Source organism: Mya arenaria, chromosome 14, assembly GCF_026914265.1.
Source record: "Mya arenaria isolate MELC-2E11 chromosome 14, ASM2691426v1".
Lineage (NCBI taxonomy): Eukaryota > Metazoa > Mollusca > Bivalvia > Myida > Myidae > Mya > Mya arenaria.
Genome location: NC_069135.1, coordinates 33,647,677 through 33,667,979, shown reverse-complemented (window position 1 = coordinate 33,667,979; position 20,303 = coordinate 33,647,677). Strand labels below are relative to the sequence as shown.

Here is a 20,303-nt window from a genome sequence, read left to right as displayed (position 1 = left end):
TTCAGTACACCAAAGGGCCTGGTTATTTTCATTTTTTTGATTTTTAAAGGGACATGTTTACAGGTTTTATGCCGATAAAGAATAATTTTGTTTATTGATTTAATGAAGTTGCCACACTTAATCTTATGATGTTACACATAATAGACTTATTATCCTAAAAGATAAACATCATTGTGGAAATTATGTTATTAATGTGTTTTTTTCAAAATAAGAGAAGTGGACCATTTCGCCAAGATTCCCCAAGCAACTGTCATAGACATCCTGATCCGTGGGTACAGGAGCGACAAATAGTTTGTTAGGGAAACAGCGACTGATACTAGACTTGAGTGTTTTAAACACATTTGTTAAGAAAGACAAGCTTAAGTTTGAGGATTTCAAAGTTGTGAAGGAATATTTATATTATAATTCCGAATGGTTACATGTTCGAGTTTGAGATTACTAGTGGTTACCATCGCTTTCAATTAAAATCAGTCATCATACAGTAAAACTGCGGTCGTTCGAATAGGCAGTCGTTCGAGAACCGGCGGTCCCTCGAGGTCGGGATTTAATCCCAAACATTTTTCCTTCTATTTTCATATAAAATATACTGACGCTGCATCGAAACCGACATAAGTCGAGGAGTCTAGCACAATAGCTGGTCCCAAATACACAAACCATGCACAAAACCTTATGGCTCCCTCGAGGTAATAATTTCTCACGTTTTCCGGAACGCGTGTTCCAAAATAAACAAACAAATGCTAGGTGTTAAAATATTTGCAAGTTGTAAAAAATGGGATGACAGTTGAAAAGAAATTTCATAAGGTGTGAACATTCGTTAATCATTGCTAACTCATGAGCGCTTATAGTTGATACGGGCATTTGAGAAGATAATTATGAGTTTGAACAGATTCGCGAGACAGAACAGATGCGCTAATCATCAATAATAAAATTCCTGAGAGATCGTTACAGAGACATGGCAGGTGGAAGTCAGTGTCTGCAAAAGACGGTTACATTAAAGACTCACTGAGTGATCGTCTATTATTGTCTCAAAAAAAGAAATTGTAATAGAAATTATTTGTAAATTTCACGGTATGTTATTATTTGTTGTCATAAAATTGCAGAAGGGAGATACTGGCAATAGTCGGAATAGTTGTACACTGGCTTATTCAAAGAAAATACACACCGGCAATATTAAAAGTAGCGAAATACTGGCAATAGACAAAGTAGTTGTAAACTGGCAATGGTCATATAATCGAGATACTGGCAATAGTTACAGATGCGAGCTACTAGCAAAAGTTACAGAAGCGAGCAACTGGCAATAGTTACAGAAGCTAGAACTGGCAAAAGTTACAGATATACTGGCGATATTTACATAAGCGATATACTGGCAAAATATACAGAAGAGAGATACTGGCAATAGTTACATAATCGAGATACTGGCAATCGTTACAGAAGCGAGATACTGGCAAACGTTACAGAAACGAGCTACTGGCAAAAGTAACAGAAGCGAGCTACTGACAATAGCTACAGAAGCTAGAACTGGCAAAAGTAACAGATATACTGGCGATATTTACAGAAGCGATATACTGGCAAAATAAACAGAAGAGAGATACTGGCAATAGTAACAGATTCGAGATACTGGCAATAGTTACAGAAGCCAGATACTGGCAATAGTTGATGTAGCGAGAATCTTTCAATTGTTACAGAAGCGAGAATCTGGCAGTTGTTACAGAAGCGAGAATCTGGCAATAGTAACATAAACCTGAATCTGGCAATATTTACAGAAGCGTGAATCTGGCAGTAGGTACAGAAGCGAGAATCTGGCAATAGTTATAGAAGCGAGAATCTGGCAATATTTACAGAAGCGAGAATCTGGCAGTAGTTGCAGAAGGGAGAATCTGGGAATAGTTGCAGAAGCGAGAATCTGGCAGTAGTTGCAGAAGCGAGAATCTGGCAGTAGTTGCAGAAGAGAGAATCTGGGAATAGTTGCAGAAGGGAGAATCTGGCAGTAGTTGCAGAAGCGAGAATCTGGCAGCAGTTGCAGAAGGGAGAATCTGGCAGTAGTTGCAGAAGGGAGATATTGGCAATACTCACTGTTGCGAGATACTGACAATATTCACAGTATTATATACTGGTAACAGTCACAGGAGACCAATGGTCAAAGTAGCGTGATACTGGTAAAAGTCATAATAGCAAGATTATAGTACACAGTTATTCTACGCGTTATATTGGTAATACTCAGAGAAGAGAGATTTTGGAATAGACATAGTGACAAGATACTTGCAATAGTGGCGAGATACTGTCAATACTCTATGTAGTTAGGAACTTGCAATAGCCTTAGTAGCGATATACTGGCAATAGTCACAGTAGGTAGATATACTGGCAATAGTCACAGAAGCGAGATACTGGAAATAGTTACAGTAGTTATAAACTGGCAATGGCAACAGTAGAAATAGACTGGCAATAGTTACAGAAGCGATATACTGGCAACAGTCATAGTAGTAATAAACTGGGAAAAGGCGAAGAAGAATTATAATGACAATAGTCACAGAAGAGAGATACTGGCAATATTCACAGTAATTTTTAACTGACAAAGTTCACTGTAATAATTAACTGACAATAACCAAAGAAGCGATATGCTGTCAACAGTAGCGTGATACTAGTGCTTTCAAAAATTACAGTAGGGAAATGCTGACAATAGTAACATTATACAGAACCTGGCTATCGTCACACTAGTAATAAACTGGCAACAGTAGATATAAAGTGACAATAGTCACAGCAACGAGATAATGGCAAAACTAACAGGACATATAAAATGACAATAGTGACAGTAGCGGGATACTAGCAACAGTCATAGTAGATAGAAACTGGTAGTTGCCACAGCAACGAGATACCGCAAATATTATCGTAGCTAAATACTGACAATATACACAGCAACTACATACTGGAAATTGTCACAATAGCTACAAACTGACGTACCAAGCATACTGTATGTAGCTCGAAACTGGAGTCTCTGCGCTTTGCGTTTCTTAAGTTGTGCGTTAAGCAAATCAACATAGGTTTATCAATTAGTTTGTCATTTTTTATCAACGCTTTTAACAAACCCCCTTTTCAATTAAAGTTTCAACAGCAACAACACATTGAAGAACATTACCAAATTTTATTTTATTATAATTAAAGTTATTTAGCATTGATATTAAATGCTATTGCAATGCTTTAGCTTATTTTCTCCTCCAGAAAGGAGTTAAGAGTTTATTTACGAAATCAGAATTAGGGCACAATACCCATGAGTAAATTCGAGTTGATGACAAACATATTCGAAGATATAGCCAAGAAACAATTTAAATCGCATAAGCAAATCACGAAGCCAAAACATCACTCCAATCTTATAGCGTTAGTAATTGAGGATAAATGTTCCATTTCTACCATTGTTTTATGCACATAAACAACAAGATTTCTATCACAATTGACATTTTCTAGTTGGTGTATTGCAATCAAATGATATATATATATGGACAGTATAATAATATTTCTTCTTATAATGTTTTCTCAAATCTTCATACAAGAGACATTCTAAAAGAAAATGAATATCATCGTCTTGCTTATTAAATGAAGTTCACTTTCTTGAACAATGTGGTGTTTCACTGGTTTTTGCCTTCTGCAGGCTTTTACATTTTGACTTTGTATAAGTAAGCCATTGTATTCGATGAATTTAATCACGGGTCATGTTGGCCTATTTCAAATATATATTGTGTGTTATATTTCCTTGAATAAACTTTCTTCTTCTTCTTCTTCTTCTTATCGATGTGCAGGTACTCTTAATCTTGACAAAGCATTTCTATATCTCATAAAGACACATCTACATATAACACATATGAGTGAAAATTAAAAGCTGCAAATAAAATGTTAGTTCCAGCTTTGATGGGTTAAACAATTTTATATACGAACATACTTTTTAACATAATTTAAAGTCTCCATTTCTCATCCAATATTTGATACACCATGTATAACTTTCAGATAATATGTAGGACCATCCAATTGGAAATTTATAACGATTATTAACAATACTGAAAAATCAAATGAAATAATCATTGCAAAATATATCAGTAATCATTGGCCCCCATTACAAAACGGTTTACAATTTAACATGAACGAAATCAAATCTCGTCATGTTCTTGTAGCATGCTTCACCGTTAATTTCTGTGTTCTCGTAGCATGCTTCATTATCAGTTTCTGTGTTCTCGTAGATTGGGTCTTGAAGCGTCTCGTAGTCATGTTCATCGGTATAGTTTTGAGCAATAATAGCCGCGTCAATGTTGGTTTGTGGAACAGGGGCTACCGGCGTACCTTCAGTGTAAACATAAGCTGGATTGTCCATCATATTGTGTGCTTACGTATTGTATTTACCCTCGGTTTTTTTTTCACAGATGTTATAATAAACTTGTTCTGCTACGAGCGTTTGCAGACTTATGACACAACTTTCCGAGATTCTGGTGTTACTATTTCCGTGGTCAGCTTCCATTCGATTTCTTCGTTGCTTGATAAAGCCAGCGTTGGTCACAGCCAGAATCACAACCACCACACATGCAATCGGAACAGCTATTTGCACCGCAGATACTTCCGTAGATTTGACTGAAATGTTTTCAATTGAACGAGACGTTTAAGAAAAATAAAATTTAATTAAATTATTATATGAAAACGTAGCGCGTAGATATATAGAGTAGGTCATGATTGGAGGATTTTCTGCCGTCCTTCATCACGTCGAATTTCGTATTAACACGTATCAGTTCCGATCGTGAAGCATGTTACAAACCAAACGAGACATGAGACAGTTCGTCAGAGTAATTCTTATTTTTGATACACCTTCTTTCAATAAATTTCATTTTAATTGACAGTTTGCATTTCAAGCAAAGAAGCTGCATTTAGCTTTAACATGACATTGGAGTCTAGACTCCGGATTCACGTCATAAATCAATCGCATTTACGTGAAATATAGCTTCAGGTGTTCACACTTAAAAATATATTACAATTTTACACTAAAACAAACTCATCTTCTACTTTACAGAAATTTTAGGCTTATCGAAACCCAAAATCTGACCAAGCAATATGTTTCATCATTCTGGAGGTTCCGTAATTATTCCTCTAGTAAAAATGATTTCAGTATTTTGACATTAAATGTTATGAACATGTAAAATATGTTCTTCTAATTATTTCATCTGAATCAAGACATATTATTTAGTGTTTTAAGAAAGTGGTTAAAAAGAAAGTAAAAGTGTTGTTTCAAATGATCTTATTCATAGGCTTTTAAATAGAATAAAACATAGAATAATGATATATTTTAAATATTGAAAAATTTAAGTCATGTTTGTCGAATTTCTGTTTAAGAGAAAGCGATAAACTTCATTATTTTACCATTTAAGATGCAAATCAGTATACTCGATAGACATTTCAAAATGTACCTAAAATATCATGGGAACCTTCGATACTGTGGTTGTTTGTGTGCTGTTTTTGTGCTTTAAGGTTGATGGTTGTACAAGAAAGGCCTGACATCTTTGACCGTCAGCCATCTTCCTGCGAGCTTTGTTTTGTAACTTTCTTCATTGAAATTTGTGAGATTCATATAATTTCAAACAAACCCTCATTTCACCCATCCTTTAAATAAAATAGTGTACATTTCGTATATTTGTTCAATCCCCCCTTCATAATACTGTGCAAGATTATTTGTGTAAACATTTATGAATTACTGAAAAAAGCCAAAAGTGGACTCATTGTATACTTTCAGTTAAAATTTGACATCAGGTTAAATATGACTATTATCTTTTGTAAAACTTTGTTACCTGTAGATAAACGTTTCGATTATTTTTTTTTATTATTTTTTATTCTCATGAAAGTCCTGAGTATTTTACCAAGATATCTTTATAAATAAAGATCTTTCGAAATGTTTTGTTCTTAATTAAGAAATTTTAGAAAAAAAAGATTTAGAAATTATTGGTAACATAGCGTAAAACAAATATCATTGTTTTATTCAGTGACACTTGGAAACAATATTGAAAACTCTTTTTGTACACTGGATTTTCTGGTACAAAGGGTGATAATGTTCAGGATAATCATGGCCATAAAAACAGGGCTATCGTTAGACGTATGCTCCCCGACAAAGTACAAGTTTGAAAATAAAGTGTTTATTGCAAATATAATATTCCCTTCTAGTTGTACTTCAATAATTAACCATGTGAACATCCAAGAAACGAGTTGGTTGTGGACAGAAGCACGATCATTAAAATTAAACGTCAGTATAGAGGATTCCTGTCCAATGATTTCGTGCTTATTTATATTATTTTTGAAATACAAGAGCAGATAGCAGATAAGGGAAGTGAAAATCGGAGAAGAAGCAGTCACAGTGTACAATATCCATCAATATGATAAATAGAAAATATTCCATATTGTTTGGTTTTCTGTATTTGTTGATTTATGTTGCATTTAACTTTCAAATTACCAATATTATCATATCTTTATATGTACTATCATACCATATTTGACGCAAAATATATGCTAAATGTATATTGTACACATATTCCTGTACTTGACTGTTCTTGTACACGTGTTTCTGCACGTTTAAGTGTTCTTATACACGTGTTTATGTACATGTACGTGTATATGTTGCTACACGAACATGCACATGTTGCAGTTGAGTTTAAAGCTCGTTTGCGGAGTTTCGTTTTTACTTATTCTTATTCTCGCATACATCTCTTTCATTGATTATTCTATATGCCATTTTAAAAGTGTACACTGTGCACATACCCGAATAAGGTAGTTCACAATAGGAAGTCCACACGTACATATATATACCCATACAAGTAGTGTTTCTCAGCCTCTCTTTTACTCGTTCCACTACGTGTTATTATTGTTCATCATAGGTTGATATATCAATTATTCATTTGACAAGCAACAAATTTAATTTTATGGTATGTATTACGACACTAGATCAGAGTGGTTGGTCTCAATCCCTGGAAATAAGTCATGTTTACGAAACCATGAAATACAAACCTCAGCATTGTCCATTTGCTGTGTGGTAATTTATCCCGCCGCCATATTCCGACAATTAAAACTATTCGAATATTTATTGCAGTTGAGATACAAACATTTTATATTTAAGGATCAGTTGCTGTTTATTACTTTTACAGGACCGGACGTGCAGAATGTGTTGTAGGGTCACACATTCAAGATACTCAACTGCAGCTCTATTTCATGTAGGCTTGAACACAATAACAAACATTTTGTCTTTACCTGAACGAAATGAGTGTAAATATAAGCAGAAGATATTTGACTAAATAATTGTGGTGAGGTCTTTCAGCGTTTGGAAAATCTCCACATACCAAAATAATTTGTTTGTTTCCGATTACATTACCTCTCCAACTAATAAGTTCTGTTTGATGTTTTGTACAAGGTTTTGTCAGAATCATTCATGAAACAGGCCTGACAAGGAAAACATAAAACGGATGGTAGTGGATTGTATTTTTGGATCATTTTTTACGTATAATGTCAGGTTTAAAAATTATTTTTATAGGGTATATATTAATTGACACAAAATACATATGCTTAAATGTGAAATGATAGTGTGTTGTAAACAGTTTCCACAACTGTCTTAGTGTTAGATAAATGTCAATATATTATAATTGCAAAAAGCTAAATGGTGAAAGAAAATGATTTGGGATGTTAAACTTCTGACCAAATACATACGTCAGCAAATATCTTTTGCACTTTAATGTCGTTGTTTTTGTTGTTGTTGTTGTTGTTGTTGCTGATGCTGCTGCTGCTAATCTGTTTCATTATTAAAGTGTTTTTTTAACCATAATTCAATCATTTATTCCTTATTTATTTGATTTTACTTGATGTAATAATCGCAATGTACCGAACAACCCATTTAATGCAGATTTCATTTCTTAAAGCCGCTCATGAATTACCGTAATTGTAACATGCATCGTGCGTACTATGCACCGCATGGCTGACTGCTACATAAAGTTGTTACACATGTGACTGAACGGACACATTGATTTGTTCCCTGTAACGTTCATTTCTCTCTAAAAAAATGGATAGAAAGGTAGAGGTGCTTCCGATGGTTGTGCTCCTTTTGAATGTATTAACAACAATATGTAGAGGTAAGTTGTTTCATGATACCGTACATTAGTTAATCTTTGGGCTAGGTAATGACAATTTTTACATATAATTTAAGTGAATATCGTTGTAATGAAGAATTTGTATAAGTATCTGTTATATTGTATCTCTTTGTAATAAATGTTTTATCGTATTTGAGCTATTAAAAGTCAAATAAAGGCTCAATTTTTATTAAGGATGTATTTGAGACGCTTTAAAGGAAAACGTACCTTAAATATTTTAGTAACTGATAAATGGCTACCATAAATCTATTTATTGATTTACATACTAATATGGAGCCTTATACAACTATTTTTTGATACAATCCAGTGCGAGTCTGTTTCAGTGTTGTTTTCAGGGGTACAATATAACCATATGTATGCTGTATTCTCCGCATACTTTCTCATTTTATTTTTACGTTTTATTTGTCAATGTAGTTACCATGTTCCTGACGATCAATATTAGTGTCTGGCTGTTACCAATGCCACCTGACTCATCCTTAAAGGTCTATGAGTCTAAATAGGGAATACACACTATATAGTTTGCTAAAAGGTGAATCTAACTATATCAGAATTTTTCATTTCGAAAAAAGACTATGTATCATTTACCGAAACTGTATGTTTTTGTATCATATCAGTAAATAATACACTAAACCCCATTAAGCATTATAAATGAAATATTATGAAACATGTTAAAATATCCATATCCGTGAATACGAATTATGAGACATAACAAGTTTCAAAATATGCGTGATTAAATTTTGAGTACGACGAAGAATATGACTCATTTCTTATATCGTATTTATCACGGATACATATTTTTTTATACAAATAACAATATCTATGGTAGGATGATATTCAGACTGAATTGCTTTGATTATTCAACGAAGCATTTCATGAAGGAATAGATGTTATGACTTCTCAAATATCTTCATAGTAAAAATTCTTCAAAACAAGGATATCCTTATTTCTTAGTCAAATACTTCAATAACAGGATTTTCACATTTAATTACTTCCATAGTAGGATTTCCTTATTTCCTACATATTTTCCATGTTTCAAGTACAATATATATCAAATATGATGTAGTCCACGTTTTTGAACTCTAATTAAAGACAACCTAAACGATATTTTTACGTTCTTGTAATCAAAGAACAAAAAACGTTCAAAATTTGTTGCTGTTTTTTTATTTATGACGTTAAAACTGTTTCTGACAGCAGTGAAAAGTGCATCTGTATTAGCACTCAAACACTGGTTTTATTAGACAAGTCAAGTTAGTTTTTGGGAAATACACGTTTACAAGTTTACAAGTTTACAATAATATGTCTCTTAAAGCTGCACTCTCACAGATTGAATGTCAACTTTTTTTTTAAATTTATGTTCAGAAATTGATGCTTTATGCATTTTTTTAAAGTGTTAGTAACATTAATTTTCGAACGGAAATATGAAAATCTGCGATCGGATCATTTGTCAGCAGTTTTCTATCACCGTGTTTCCGATATTTACGCAAAAATTGGCTCATTCCAAGCCAATAAATACAAAGTTGTCAAAACGGCTAATCTGTGAGCGTGTAGCTTTAAGTGTCTATCATTAACCAGTCAAGTAAATAAACATGTCAACTTGTATCGAGATCGCATCTTGCAGAAATATGATAGTTTCAGTCAATATTTTCCCCTCTCTTGATAAATGTTAAAACGGAAATAAAATTCACATTGTTTAATTGTTTGGATGACTCATATTAAATACATTCAAGTTTATACATAGCAAATTTATGATTATGTATTTGTATAGTCTTTTTTTCAATTCACATTACTTGGACACGCGATTTCTACGTTGTCGTCATTTTCATGAGATCCTTCATCTTGTATTTTAGGGGAGCACCTAAGACTTAACCCGGCTTTGTCCTACCTGGTGAAAGCGGAAGGAGATAAGCTACAGTTGGAATGTATCCACGAATACAATGTCACGGCGCAAGGGAGTGCATACTTCGCTAAAAATGGGAAAATGTTAACATTAGACAACGAGGATGATTACATTGTATGAACAGAACCCATCTTTTTTATGTATTATAGATTGACATGAATGATATATACACTAAGGAAATATACAAGTTAATACTAACTTGCCTTCAAAATTGCACAGTATTAAAAGTATTCAATTTTCAAGGAAACAAAATTCCAAATGATTGTGAAACTTTACCGATCCTTTACCAATACGTTTGGAAGGTTCAATAAGTGATTTCAATTAATAATGCAAGGATTACAATTGAATCAGAATCTTATTTTTCAGATAACATCCAAGACCACAATAATAAATACAGGGCTAGGGACAAAAGTAATAAAGACACTCATTAAAGACAGCACGACTTTAACTGACAATGGAACATTTGTCTGCAAGGCTGGAAACTTTGAAATCTCAATCAACGTCATTGTATTTCAAGGTCAGTAAGACGATACTTGCTAGTACAAAAAATAACCCTACGCCAAATGGTTTAATGCTGGTTCATTGTTTCCATAAGAGGGGTTATTTGCCCTACCCATATCTGTGATAGTATTTAATTACAAGGGTAAACGATTGTATTAGTATCCCTGATCAGAGTCAACTGGTGTAATCAGCAATCTGAAACAGCTCCTCCCTGTGGTTTCTAATGTATTCATTATTTCAGTTTTTCGGTGTAGGCAGTATCAGTTTCAGTATCAGTATCATGAATAAGCGTGATGACGAATTATATGTATCACCCTATATTACCATATACATGAACATAGCATTGCTGATCTTTTTGTCGCATTTTGGTGAGCAACTAAACATGATTTCAATTTGCAGTTTCTTTTATGAAACCCCAAACATTGTTTCAGCCAGGGCAGTTTCTTTTGGCGACATAACTTTTTCAGTCAATTCAGTGTGTTTGGGGCCTAAGATATTCTGATAGGGACAGTTGCTTTTGGCATCTTATCCAGCCTAGATAGTTTGTTTAGGGCCAAGAGTTTTTTCAAAGATAGCAGTTCATTTTGGCTCCAAAACACGTTTCCAAACACCTTCCCAGTGAAAACAGCCTGTTTTGCTAAAAAAAACATGTTTCAGTGTTAACAGTCTGTTTAGGCGCAGTCAAGGCAATTTGTTTGAGCGCACGGAACATATGATGTTTTTATATATTTTTCAAACAACAATAATAGGCAAAATTTACGATATTATTATGCAATTTCATTAAGACCCCTTTTACAATTACAATGGCATTTGCAATTTACAATGCAAATGTTCTATTTCATTAACCTGTGTGTACATGTCATACATGCATCACTACAAAAACACATTTATAACCATAAGTGGAGTATGTTAGGGATAAGAACCAAACTTTTCATTACATGTTGCAGCTTTAAACTAAAGCAGTTAAAATTTAAACGTTTTTGATAGAATAACAGAGTCAAATATTAAATAAATATATTTAAATAAACAAATATAATTAATATGTTCACTTTTTGCCAATCGAGAGTGATCAGCATTTCATTAGATAGTTAAACAGACAGGCACAATGTGAAAAAGAACCATATATACTATTAACTCTTTTTATACATTTATAACAAAAATACCCGTATTAAGAAGAATTTCAATAAAATGAAAGATATGTAAATGCTGAATATTATGTTGATGCATATGTCCCTTGTTGTAAACAGGAGAAAGATAAACAATTGAAGGAGTTATCATAACTGTGTGTGAGCACTGATGGATTTCATTACTACAGCTATTAGATATATAAAAAGATCACAAGTTGTAATGGGAAATATAGTTGAATTTAACTCGTGTTACTAACTGATAGAACACAAATTATGTCTATGTACATCACATGTAAAAGTGTATGGTAATACGTAGTGAATCCGGAAAACCAACCCTGGGCTTTTTATATAATGATATTTGAAAATAAATAACACAAACATTTATTTCAAAACAAAAGCAAATCTTAAAATTATTGTTCACATGACGAGGACATAAACGTCAATGATCTACTTAACCAACATATACACACAACCTGGCTTAGATTTTGCCAATCTAAAAGGACATGTTGATTCACACGGAATAGTTGTGTTGACATAAGCTCATGTGCATTTATTTATTCTACTTCCATCTTTGAAATGTTTAAGTATCTATTTCGGACTTCCACGGGTGGCAATGCATTAGATGTATTACTCTTATATTAATGCATTGCTCATAGTTCTTTCAATTGTGTTTTACCTTAACATGTTGCCAATGAAAATAATTGTCTTAATCATGAACAGACCTGCACAGAATAGTGCTCGTCAACACATATTACAGAATGCCGTATAGCTTCTTTTACTCGAAGTGATCGCCAAGTTCTTTTAACGGCAAACGATATGGACTATCAGTAAACTCATATATGAATTCCATTAATAATTTCAGTTCTTCTATATGAATGTATTTTTGCATATGGTGTTAGTTTGTTTTCGGTGTTTGCATTTGCGTATGTGATGTTGATGTGTGTGTGTCAATAGTTCATTGTCGTTTGTTTCCTTGTTATATCAATATGCATTTAAGGTAAAGTGAACTGACATTAGGACCACAACTATTAAAATTAAATTATTTATCAAATGGTAGTCTTAAAGTCGTTTGTTTCCTTGCTTTGTGTCCCTAAACTGGGATTATTTTATGAATTCACGACTACTGGACTTGTCCCTGTATTTTTCATAGTATTATTATAATATGTTTATATGTTGATACATTATTTTTCAGTTACTCAAGCAAATGCTCTTTACCAAGACAACGCAACTGAGGTAGAGCTAGGATGTGCTTTGGAAGGGCTAAGTCCTGGAATTCCTATCGATTTTTACTGGTACAGGCAAGGTGGTGCTAGGCTCCACGGCGATCGATACAACATATCAAACAATTGGAAACTGCGTATCGAAAAGCCAAGTAAGATATTGGAATATGTATATTAATGCAATGATAATAAAATATGTGTGTCTGAAACGCTATGTACATACTATAATGATTACAACAGGGACTCGTCAGAAAGTAAAAAAATAAATATAAAACTTGTTTTATCCTTTTAAGCCAATTATTTATGTTTCATACATCGCTGTGCATTTTCCTCGATAAAATGTGTTGTACTCCAGTACAGCGTATGTTTTTAAAAACTCAAATTCATTCACAATTCCTTGATTTATTTAAGCTCTCTCGGACATCGGATCGTACAATTGTTCAGCCAATTTCTATCCTAAGACAGAAGATGAGCAAACATTGTTCCTCACGTCGGTCTATCTCAATGGTAATGTATTTATGGCCATACTTATTTATGTTATTCCACACTAATGTACACGCAGATCAATATTATTAAGATCCATGTTAACTCATTTGTATATTAATTCACCAATAAGGCCTTATATAGAGGACTATTAAAATGGAAACCACTCCAATTGCATAACAACATATTTTGTGTATCAGTGTTGAAATTTGGGGCATTTCTGCTGTAATAACAATATTTTATCCTGTTACTTTGTTTTGTTTATTAATTAAGTATTATTTAAAGTAAGGGGAGCAACTGTTTTTTCCTTGTTGACGTCATCACACTCGGTATCCATGTTTAAATTGCCCCCAAAATAGTTCTCAATACGTTTATATTCAAAGTCATTGCATTTTAATACGTAAATATCAATTCAAACCAAACAAAGGCTTTGAAAGTGCATAAACATGGATCAGTCCCCAAACATTATCTGATGATGTAACAATTATTCCGCAAGTGACAGAGTACAGTAAACATTATTCAAAATCACAAGTGTTTACAAACAACGCCACATGTTAAATGGATTTAATTCATGTTGATAGTGTTGAATGTTCAGAACTGCACCGACAAAGAAATCATTCATTTCTGTTGTAAGTGAGATTTTGTCATTCACCACAGAAATGGAATAAACTATCGACGAGTATCGTTGAATTTTGTTTCAGTTTCCAGCATTTGCGGGTGGGGTAAGATTTTCACATCACACATGTAGGTTTCCGGTCCATTGTTTTGCCAGTGTCATTATTATGCAGATTGGTGGGAGTTTATGGGCGAGTGATTGTTGTGTTCGATTGGTGGCACTCTATTAATAAGATAATGAAACAGTATTTGTGCTTTTCCTCTGACATTGCAGAATATAGAAAAGAAGTTCGTTTCGCGGTCACATGACCACCTGACTGTAGATAAACATCACGTGGTCTACTATCCTAATAAACTTAAGTTTACACGGCACCTTGTTATAGGACCGACTTGTATGCTAGTGACAGAAAAAAAGAGCGTCTATCTAATGAAGAAATCAATCTGAAACAAAATTGTTAATTGGCTTAGTCTATCTAAAATCTTTATATACATCAGTAAGAATATGGTTTTAAAAGTAAAGTGGAATGGACTACTAAAACTACACACGAGATTAAATCCAATATTTAATTAAAACAGCGCCTACACGGAAAACTTGGCCAATGCGAGACACCTGAGTCATAAAGAAATATAACCATTTGGATTGGTTTGAAAATGGACGAATACGGAAACCAAATGTTTGATTAGTTTAATACCAGATTTTAAACGGGATCAATTCAATTGTAAATAACACATTGTGGTATTTTTTAAAGATGCACTCTTACTCCCAGATAAAATTTACCACAATTAATAATATAGTATTAATATACCAAACATGGTGGATAAATGTTGAAAACAATAGTTCTTATGAAAGATACCGAGTTTAATTTGAAAGAAATGTGCAGAAAACACGGTATATCTATCTTAGCAGACTATCACAGTAATTATTTCAGCATTCACCAATCATTTAATATTTTAACGTTTTCAGATATCAAATACACGGTTACAATCTTGTTATCAGTAATTAATATTTTCCATTTAATGCATTATTTAGTAAGTAGTTTAAGGTTAATCAGTCAAATTTGATGTATGTTATACATGTGTATGTTTTGATTTTGAATGAGAGTGTCACTTTAACCAAATGTTTTTATAAAACCGTCTACGAAATGTTCAAGTACTTTGTTTTTACCTTATTCATGAAATCTGTAATGGTGATTTCAAACTGTGTGCTGTTCGTATTGGCCCGATGCAGTAGCCAATTCCGTTAATAATAGCAGCAGAATAATTTATATTTTCTATTTACATATCAGCTGGACCAAGAATACTCAATATTGAATGCATAAATCAATTTCCACTAACACTTAAATGTAACGTTGCCGGTTATCCACAACCAAACGTCACGTGGGAACAGGATGGGAACCAACTAAAAAGCACTATCGATTCGTTTGACGTATTGATGGGAGAAAGTGTTATTGTTCACAATAAGAACTACTCTGGTACATATACGTGTCTTGCAACGAACGAACATCCACCCTACAATGCATCAGATGAAATACATATAAAAGGTATGCTGTGATCTCTGTCATATCTATACCATAAAGTAAGATTTTGATATTCCTAGCAAAGAATGATGTTTTTTTCCATTATGGAAATGGGGACTGTTTCAATAAAGATCTGTTGCGGTTTCAGTAGCCAATTTAAATTAGCTTATTGTCATGGTTTTATCATTTTGGTAAATATTTGTGTAAATTGAAATTAAAGCAGTATTCAAATGTACACACGGTTGAGGAGATGAAATTATTCAATGTGATGTCATTTAGGATGATTTTACAGATTGGAGATAATTGTCACGACTTAAATCATTTATTGAAGCGGCCCTCAGAACTGATATGATGTTATGTGAGAAAATCCACAAGCATGATGCGCCTAATTGAAAAGGAAATAGCATCTCCCAAGAAACACTATTACACTCATCGAGATACAATCTTTAAGGGTGAAGGGCTATTGCAACGAGAGTGATTAATATAAGTTGCAATTGCTTGTTTCACAATCGTTGTTAAATTAATTAAATTGAAACGCATAAGTCAGATGTAGGGAATGTAGAAGTCGACATGGTTTTCACATATAAAAACATGATTGGTAATTAAGTATTGCTACATTTTTCTTCTTTCAGACGGTCAATTTACTTGTACGGCTGCAAGTGGAAAAGAGAAAATGGCATTCGTTTGGATAGTGAGCCTCATCCTAAGTCATTGTGCAATATTAAACGTGCATTATCTTTAAACCTTTTCGTTAAGTTATTGAAAATGTATTTTATTTATAAGGCATATTCCAATCACTTTCATCCTGTCATTTTATAGGCTTATCATGAATCATCAGTGTTAATGTATATCATCATGTGATTTAGCATAGTAGAAAACATAAAATATATTTTAGATTCAGCAATATATTAATGCTTTTGTTTATCGACTTCTTCAGGTAACTCATATCTTGAAGTCAACGTTTTCATGTTCCGTTACACTGCTGGCTTTGTGTCGACCATCCTTCACTTTTCTACTATTAATGCTTGAACAACTACTTTTGATGAACATTCACAGAAATGCCTAAATTATAACTAATTTCGAATTTCCCAAAAGGAAATGGCCAATTTTTTAAACTTTAACTACTAGTCAGTTTCTAAGAAGTTGAAAAATATTTCAATAGCTTACTTCAGGCATGTTTTAGAATAATTAAATAAGGTTTGCACTTTAAGATCAACGTCAAAATTATATTAATTTGTTTGTAATTGATACAACCTTGCGGTAAATTTGAAGAAATCGGTATGAAGCAGTCACGTGTCCCCCCCCCCCTTGCGTAGCATGCCTATTATATGATATATAATAGTTCAGCTTTTCCAATATGATACTGTGTTTTCAAATTTATATCTTCGCTGAAACAACGACAAAATGAAAAAGGACAAATTTGCGTAATGCCTAAAACATTTAAGCATAATTGTACGCAAACACTTCATTTGTATCCGCATTCGTATTCATAAAGCGAAATATTGCTCGCTTAGAAAATAAAAAGAAACCCTCCCTTCGTCTGCACCTCATGTTCTTATCTGCATGCTTAGGGCGATTGTTAACGGAACCGGACAAGTATCGAGAATTATATTGACAAGATGCTAAAAAGCACGTATTACTAAATGGAAAACGATACTGAATTGCCAGTTTACAAAACTGCTGATTAGAAACACGTGACAATTCCAATGCAAACGCTTTCAAATAAGACAGCACTACATGCAAGCTGTAATATCAAAATGTAACACAATTTTTGGTTGGTGAGTCGGAATGGACCTTTTCTTCATTAATGCATTTATTAATTAATTAATCCATTGTTATTGTTTGTATAGAGGTTTAAAAAGATCAATTGCTGTATTCGTGTTCTCATCATCATCATCATCATCATCATCATCATCATCATCATCACCACATCATCATCATCATCATCATCATCATCATCATCATCATCATCATCATCATCATCATCATCATCATCATCATCATCATCATCATCAACAACAACAACAACAACAACAACAACTTCATTATCTGATCTGACGCACCAAGTGCTATGTCAATTGAAATAGTTTGATGAATGAAAATGAATCCAATGAACGATGGCGTGTGTGTTTGCGATGTTTTTCTATTTTGAATAAAAGCGTGGGTATTTTCGAAAACAAAACCCAATAGTTTATAGTATCTTTTCGATTTGAAAAAATCATCAAAAAGCCACATAATTTTACTGATTGGATGGACTTGAACATTTTTTCACAAAAAATATACATTTTGTCTAAAGAAAGATCCATAAGATGCAAACATTTATTTATCAAATTATTTATCTGATAAGATATCCTTTGTAAAATTTGTTCAACTCCTTAATACAGGTACACTTGAAGCAGAGTGTAATTGTTTGACTCAGGCATATTTCATGAATCAAAACTTAATATAACGAGATATCATTTTAGTTTAATTACTGGCCCTCCCCTTCTTAATATTAATGAAAAGCCTTAAGTGGTTTTGTACCAAAACAATCTACAGATTCAATTAAGTACATACACACGCTGTCGTTAATGACAAATGTTGAGTGTGAGTAACGAAATAATTATCAATAGGAAGTGTAATTATATTTATTTCCCATGATGATGAAAATATTTAAAGTACACTGAAATGCGTTAAAGTAACATACGCTTTAGTTTAAGAATGTCGGCCATCATCGCCGCAGTTTGAATGTCGTCTCAAATTTACAACTTAAAATGTTCTCACAGTTTCCCAAAGAAAACTGTACCCTCTGCAATACAAAATGTATCCATATGTTTCACTGTCAAGCAAACATAGGATATTTGAAGAAGCTTTCTGTTGTCCTTTCAACTTAGCAAATGCATTTTGCCATACATCTAGGTCCTTTGTCAGATGTGAAAATAGCGGAAGGTGGAGCGATGCGCATGGAGTTGTCCAGATGCAATAGGGGTTCTGGTAAATGTATGGATGCTTCTTAGTATTGCTGCCATCAGCTTTGTCATATTTATAGCGTTTATATGGTGTCATTAACTTGGAAAGTAAACACTCTGATTTAAAGTGGATTTGATATAGCGTGCTTCTTCGTCTGCGAAGACAACTTCTCTCTAAACTCTATTTGTATAGGACATAGGAGCTGAGCGTGTCATATTCATTTTGATGAAAAGAAAATCAAAAGTTAAAGACAATATTAATTCTAAAGAAACGACATTATAAGGCTGTAAAATCGTATTCCTTAGTTGGTTTAGATTCCAACTTCTTAAACTATTAAACTGTTCTATATATCAGACCTCAAAACCACTGTGTATGTGTTAAGGTCTTATTGCGACCCCCAGAAATCATCATTCCATGAATACCATTCTATACCCTCTTATAGAAAACAACAAAATCAATACTTTCCAATGGTATTAGTTTGGTCTCAGAAAAGCAATCGGTTAACCGATTAAAATAAACAGCATGAACTTGCAACATGTCTAGGTAACAACATGCTTGACAAAATTTGAGCTTACAGACGTGGTCGACTGGCCGAGGAAAAACTGCGATAAAACCCTATTTCTTGGGAAACTCAGAAACCTCTGCCCGTTTGTCATCCAGATTTACAGATTTAAAGGATTTATCTTGTAACACTAGATATCGGACCTCATCACATCACCTATAAGCCCCTTAACAGTGATGTATAGAAAACATATCATTTACATGATTCATGGATACGTACTATATCTAGTTGTACAAGTGTATATTACATCGCTATGTTCTTTGAAAACAAACTGATTATTCATAATTATGACGTAATTGCATAATAAAACCAAACTTTCACCATGAACATTGTCTTGTTAATTTGAACAATCAATTGAATCGATGTGAACGGATTAGTTCCCCAAAGCTGAATTCATTTACATTCATATGCACACGAATCACTCTTGCTGATAAAACGCCAACTGGCTGTTATTTCATTATAAAAAAATAAATATGTTCTTCTAATTCTTTTTACTCAAACGTAGAATCATATATACAGGTTTTCAATATTAGGGGATGCGTTGCACCCCACAACTTTCACAGTCTATCGGCTCACATTTAAGGCTGCATCGAGCATTCTGTTTTACTTTTAAATCAGTTCGATTGCACCATCTACATGCTTTATAATAATGCTAGATAATAAAGTTGTTTTAATCAAAGACTATCACTGTAAACTTAACCTGCCATCTGCTACGCTGTGATATTTTATTAAATTAACGTTGTTGTCACAGATAAAATATAAAGGATCTTTCAAATGTCGTCATATTTTATACACAATTCGAGTTCAGTAATTTTATAACCTATCTTATAATTATCTGGTAACGTTTCCCGGTTAAGATGACTTCAAACTTTGTTACATGATAATGACGTCATAATTTGTTTAAACACTGCAAGTGACGAACGTGCGGGAACGTGTTGGCTGTGTGTGTGTGCTCTACATAATCCAGGTATGAGTACAAGTTTAAAATGACATGAACGATAAAAAGAGGACATCTTGGTCTTGCAATTATCAGTAACCATACAAGTTTAAAGAGACAGCTGTTTAAACCCAACTGCAAACTTAACATGTACGTTAAACTGAACTTGCAAGACTTCTCTTGCAAAAAGATTATGAAAGTAATTTAAGCTAACAACAAAACGTGATTATAAAAGGGAAATTTATCCTGAGACAATTGGCGGATATTATGCTTAAAACCATTAATAACAGCTATATCGATGGTATCAGATCAAAGCCGTGATATGTATGAGTCAAATGTTAT

The 20,303-nt window shown here is 33.3% G+C and overlaps 1 protein-coding gene across 2 annotated transcripts; it reads left to right on the top strand.

Moving 5' to 3' along the window:
* The first annotated feature begins 8,000 nt into the window (after nt 1–8,000).
* Nucleotides 8,001–17,051, top strand: LOC128216751 (hemicentin-1-like). 2 transcript variants are annotated; one of them, XM_052923406.1, is made up of 7 exons: nt 8,001–8,135; nt 10,001–10,164; nt 10,417–10,567; nt 12,871–13,050; nt 13,310–13,405; nt 15,283–15,537; nt 16,146–17,051. In XM_052923406.1, exons 1-7 carry the CDS (start codon nt 8,066–8,068, stop codon nt 16,253–16,255), a joined length of 1,026 nt encoding a protein of 341 aa, XP_052779366.1. In that variant the 5' UTR covers nt 8,001–8,065; the 3' UTR covers nt 16,256–17,051. The 2 variants fall into 2 exon arrangements, with proteins under 2 accessions (XP_052779366.1, XP_052779367.1); XM_052923407.1 differs by lacking the exon at nt 16,146–17,051 and having other exon boundaries at nt 14,083–15,425.
* Nucleotides 17,052–20,303: the final 3,252 nt, after the last annotated feature.

Excerpts from the sequence above, each read along its gene's own strand:
- LOC128216751 (XM_052923406.1), top strand. The coding sequence starts at position 8,066 with ATGGATAGAAAGGTAGAGGTGCTTCCGATGGTTGTGCTCCTTTTGAAT. Across the intron at positions 10,165-10,416 it reads ACAACGAGGATGATTACATT|ATAACATCCAAGACCACAAT; the intron begins GTATGAACAGAA and ends CTTATTTTTCAG. Across the intron at positions 15,538-16,145 it reads AGATGAAATACATATAAAAG|ACGGTCAATTTACTTGTACG; the intron begins GTATGCTGTGAT and ends TTCTTCTTTCAG.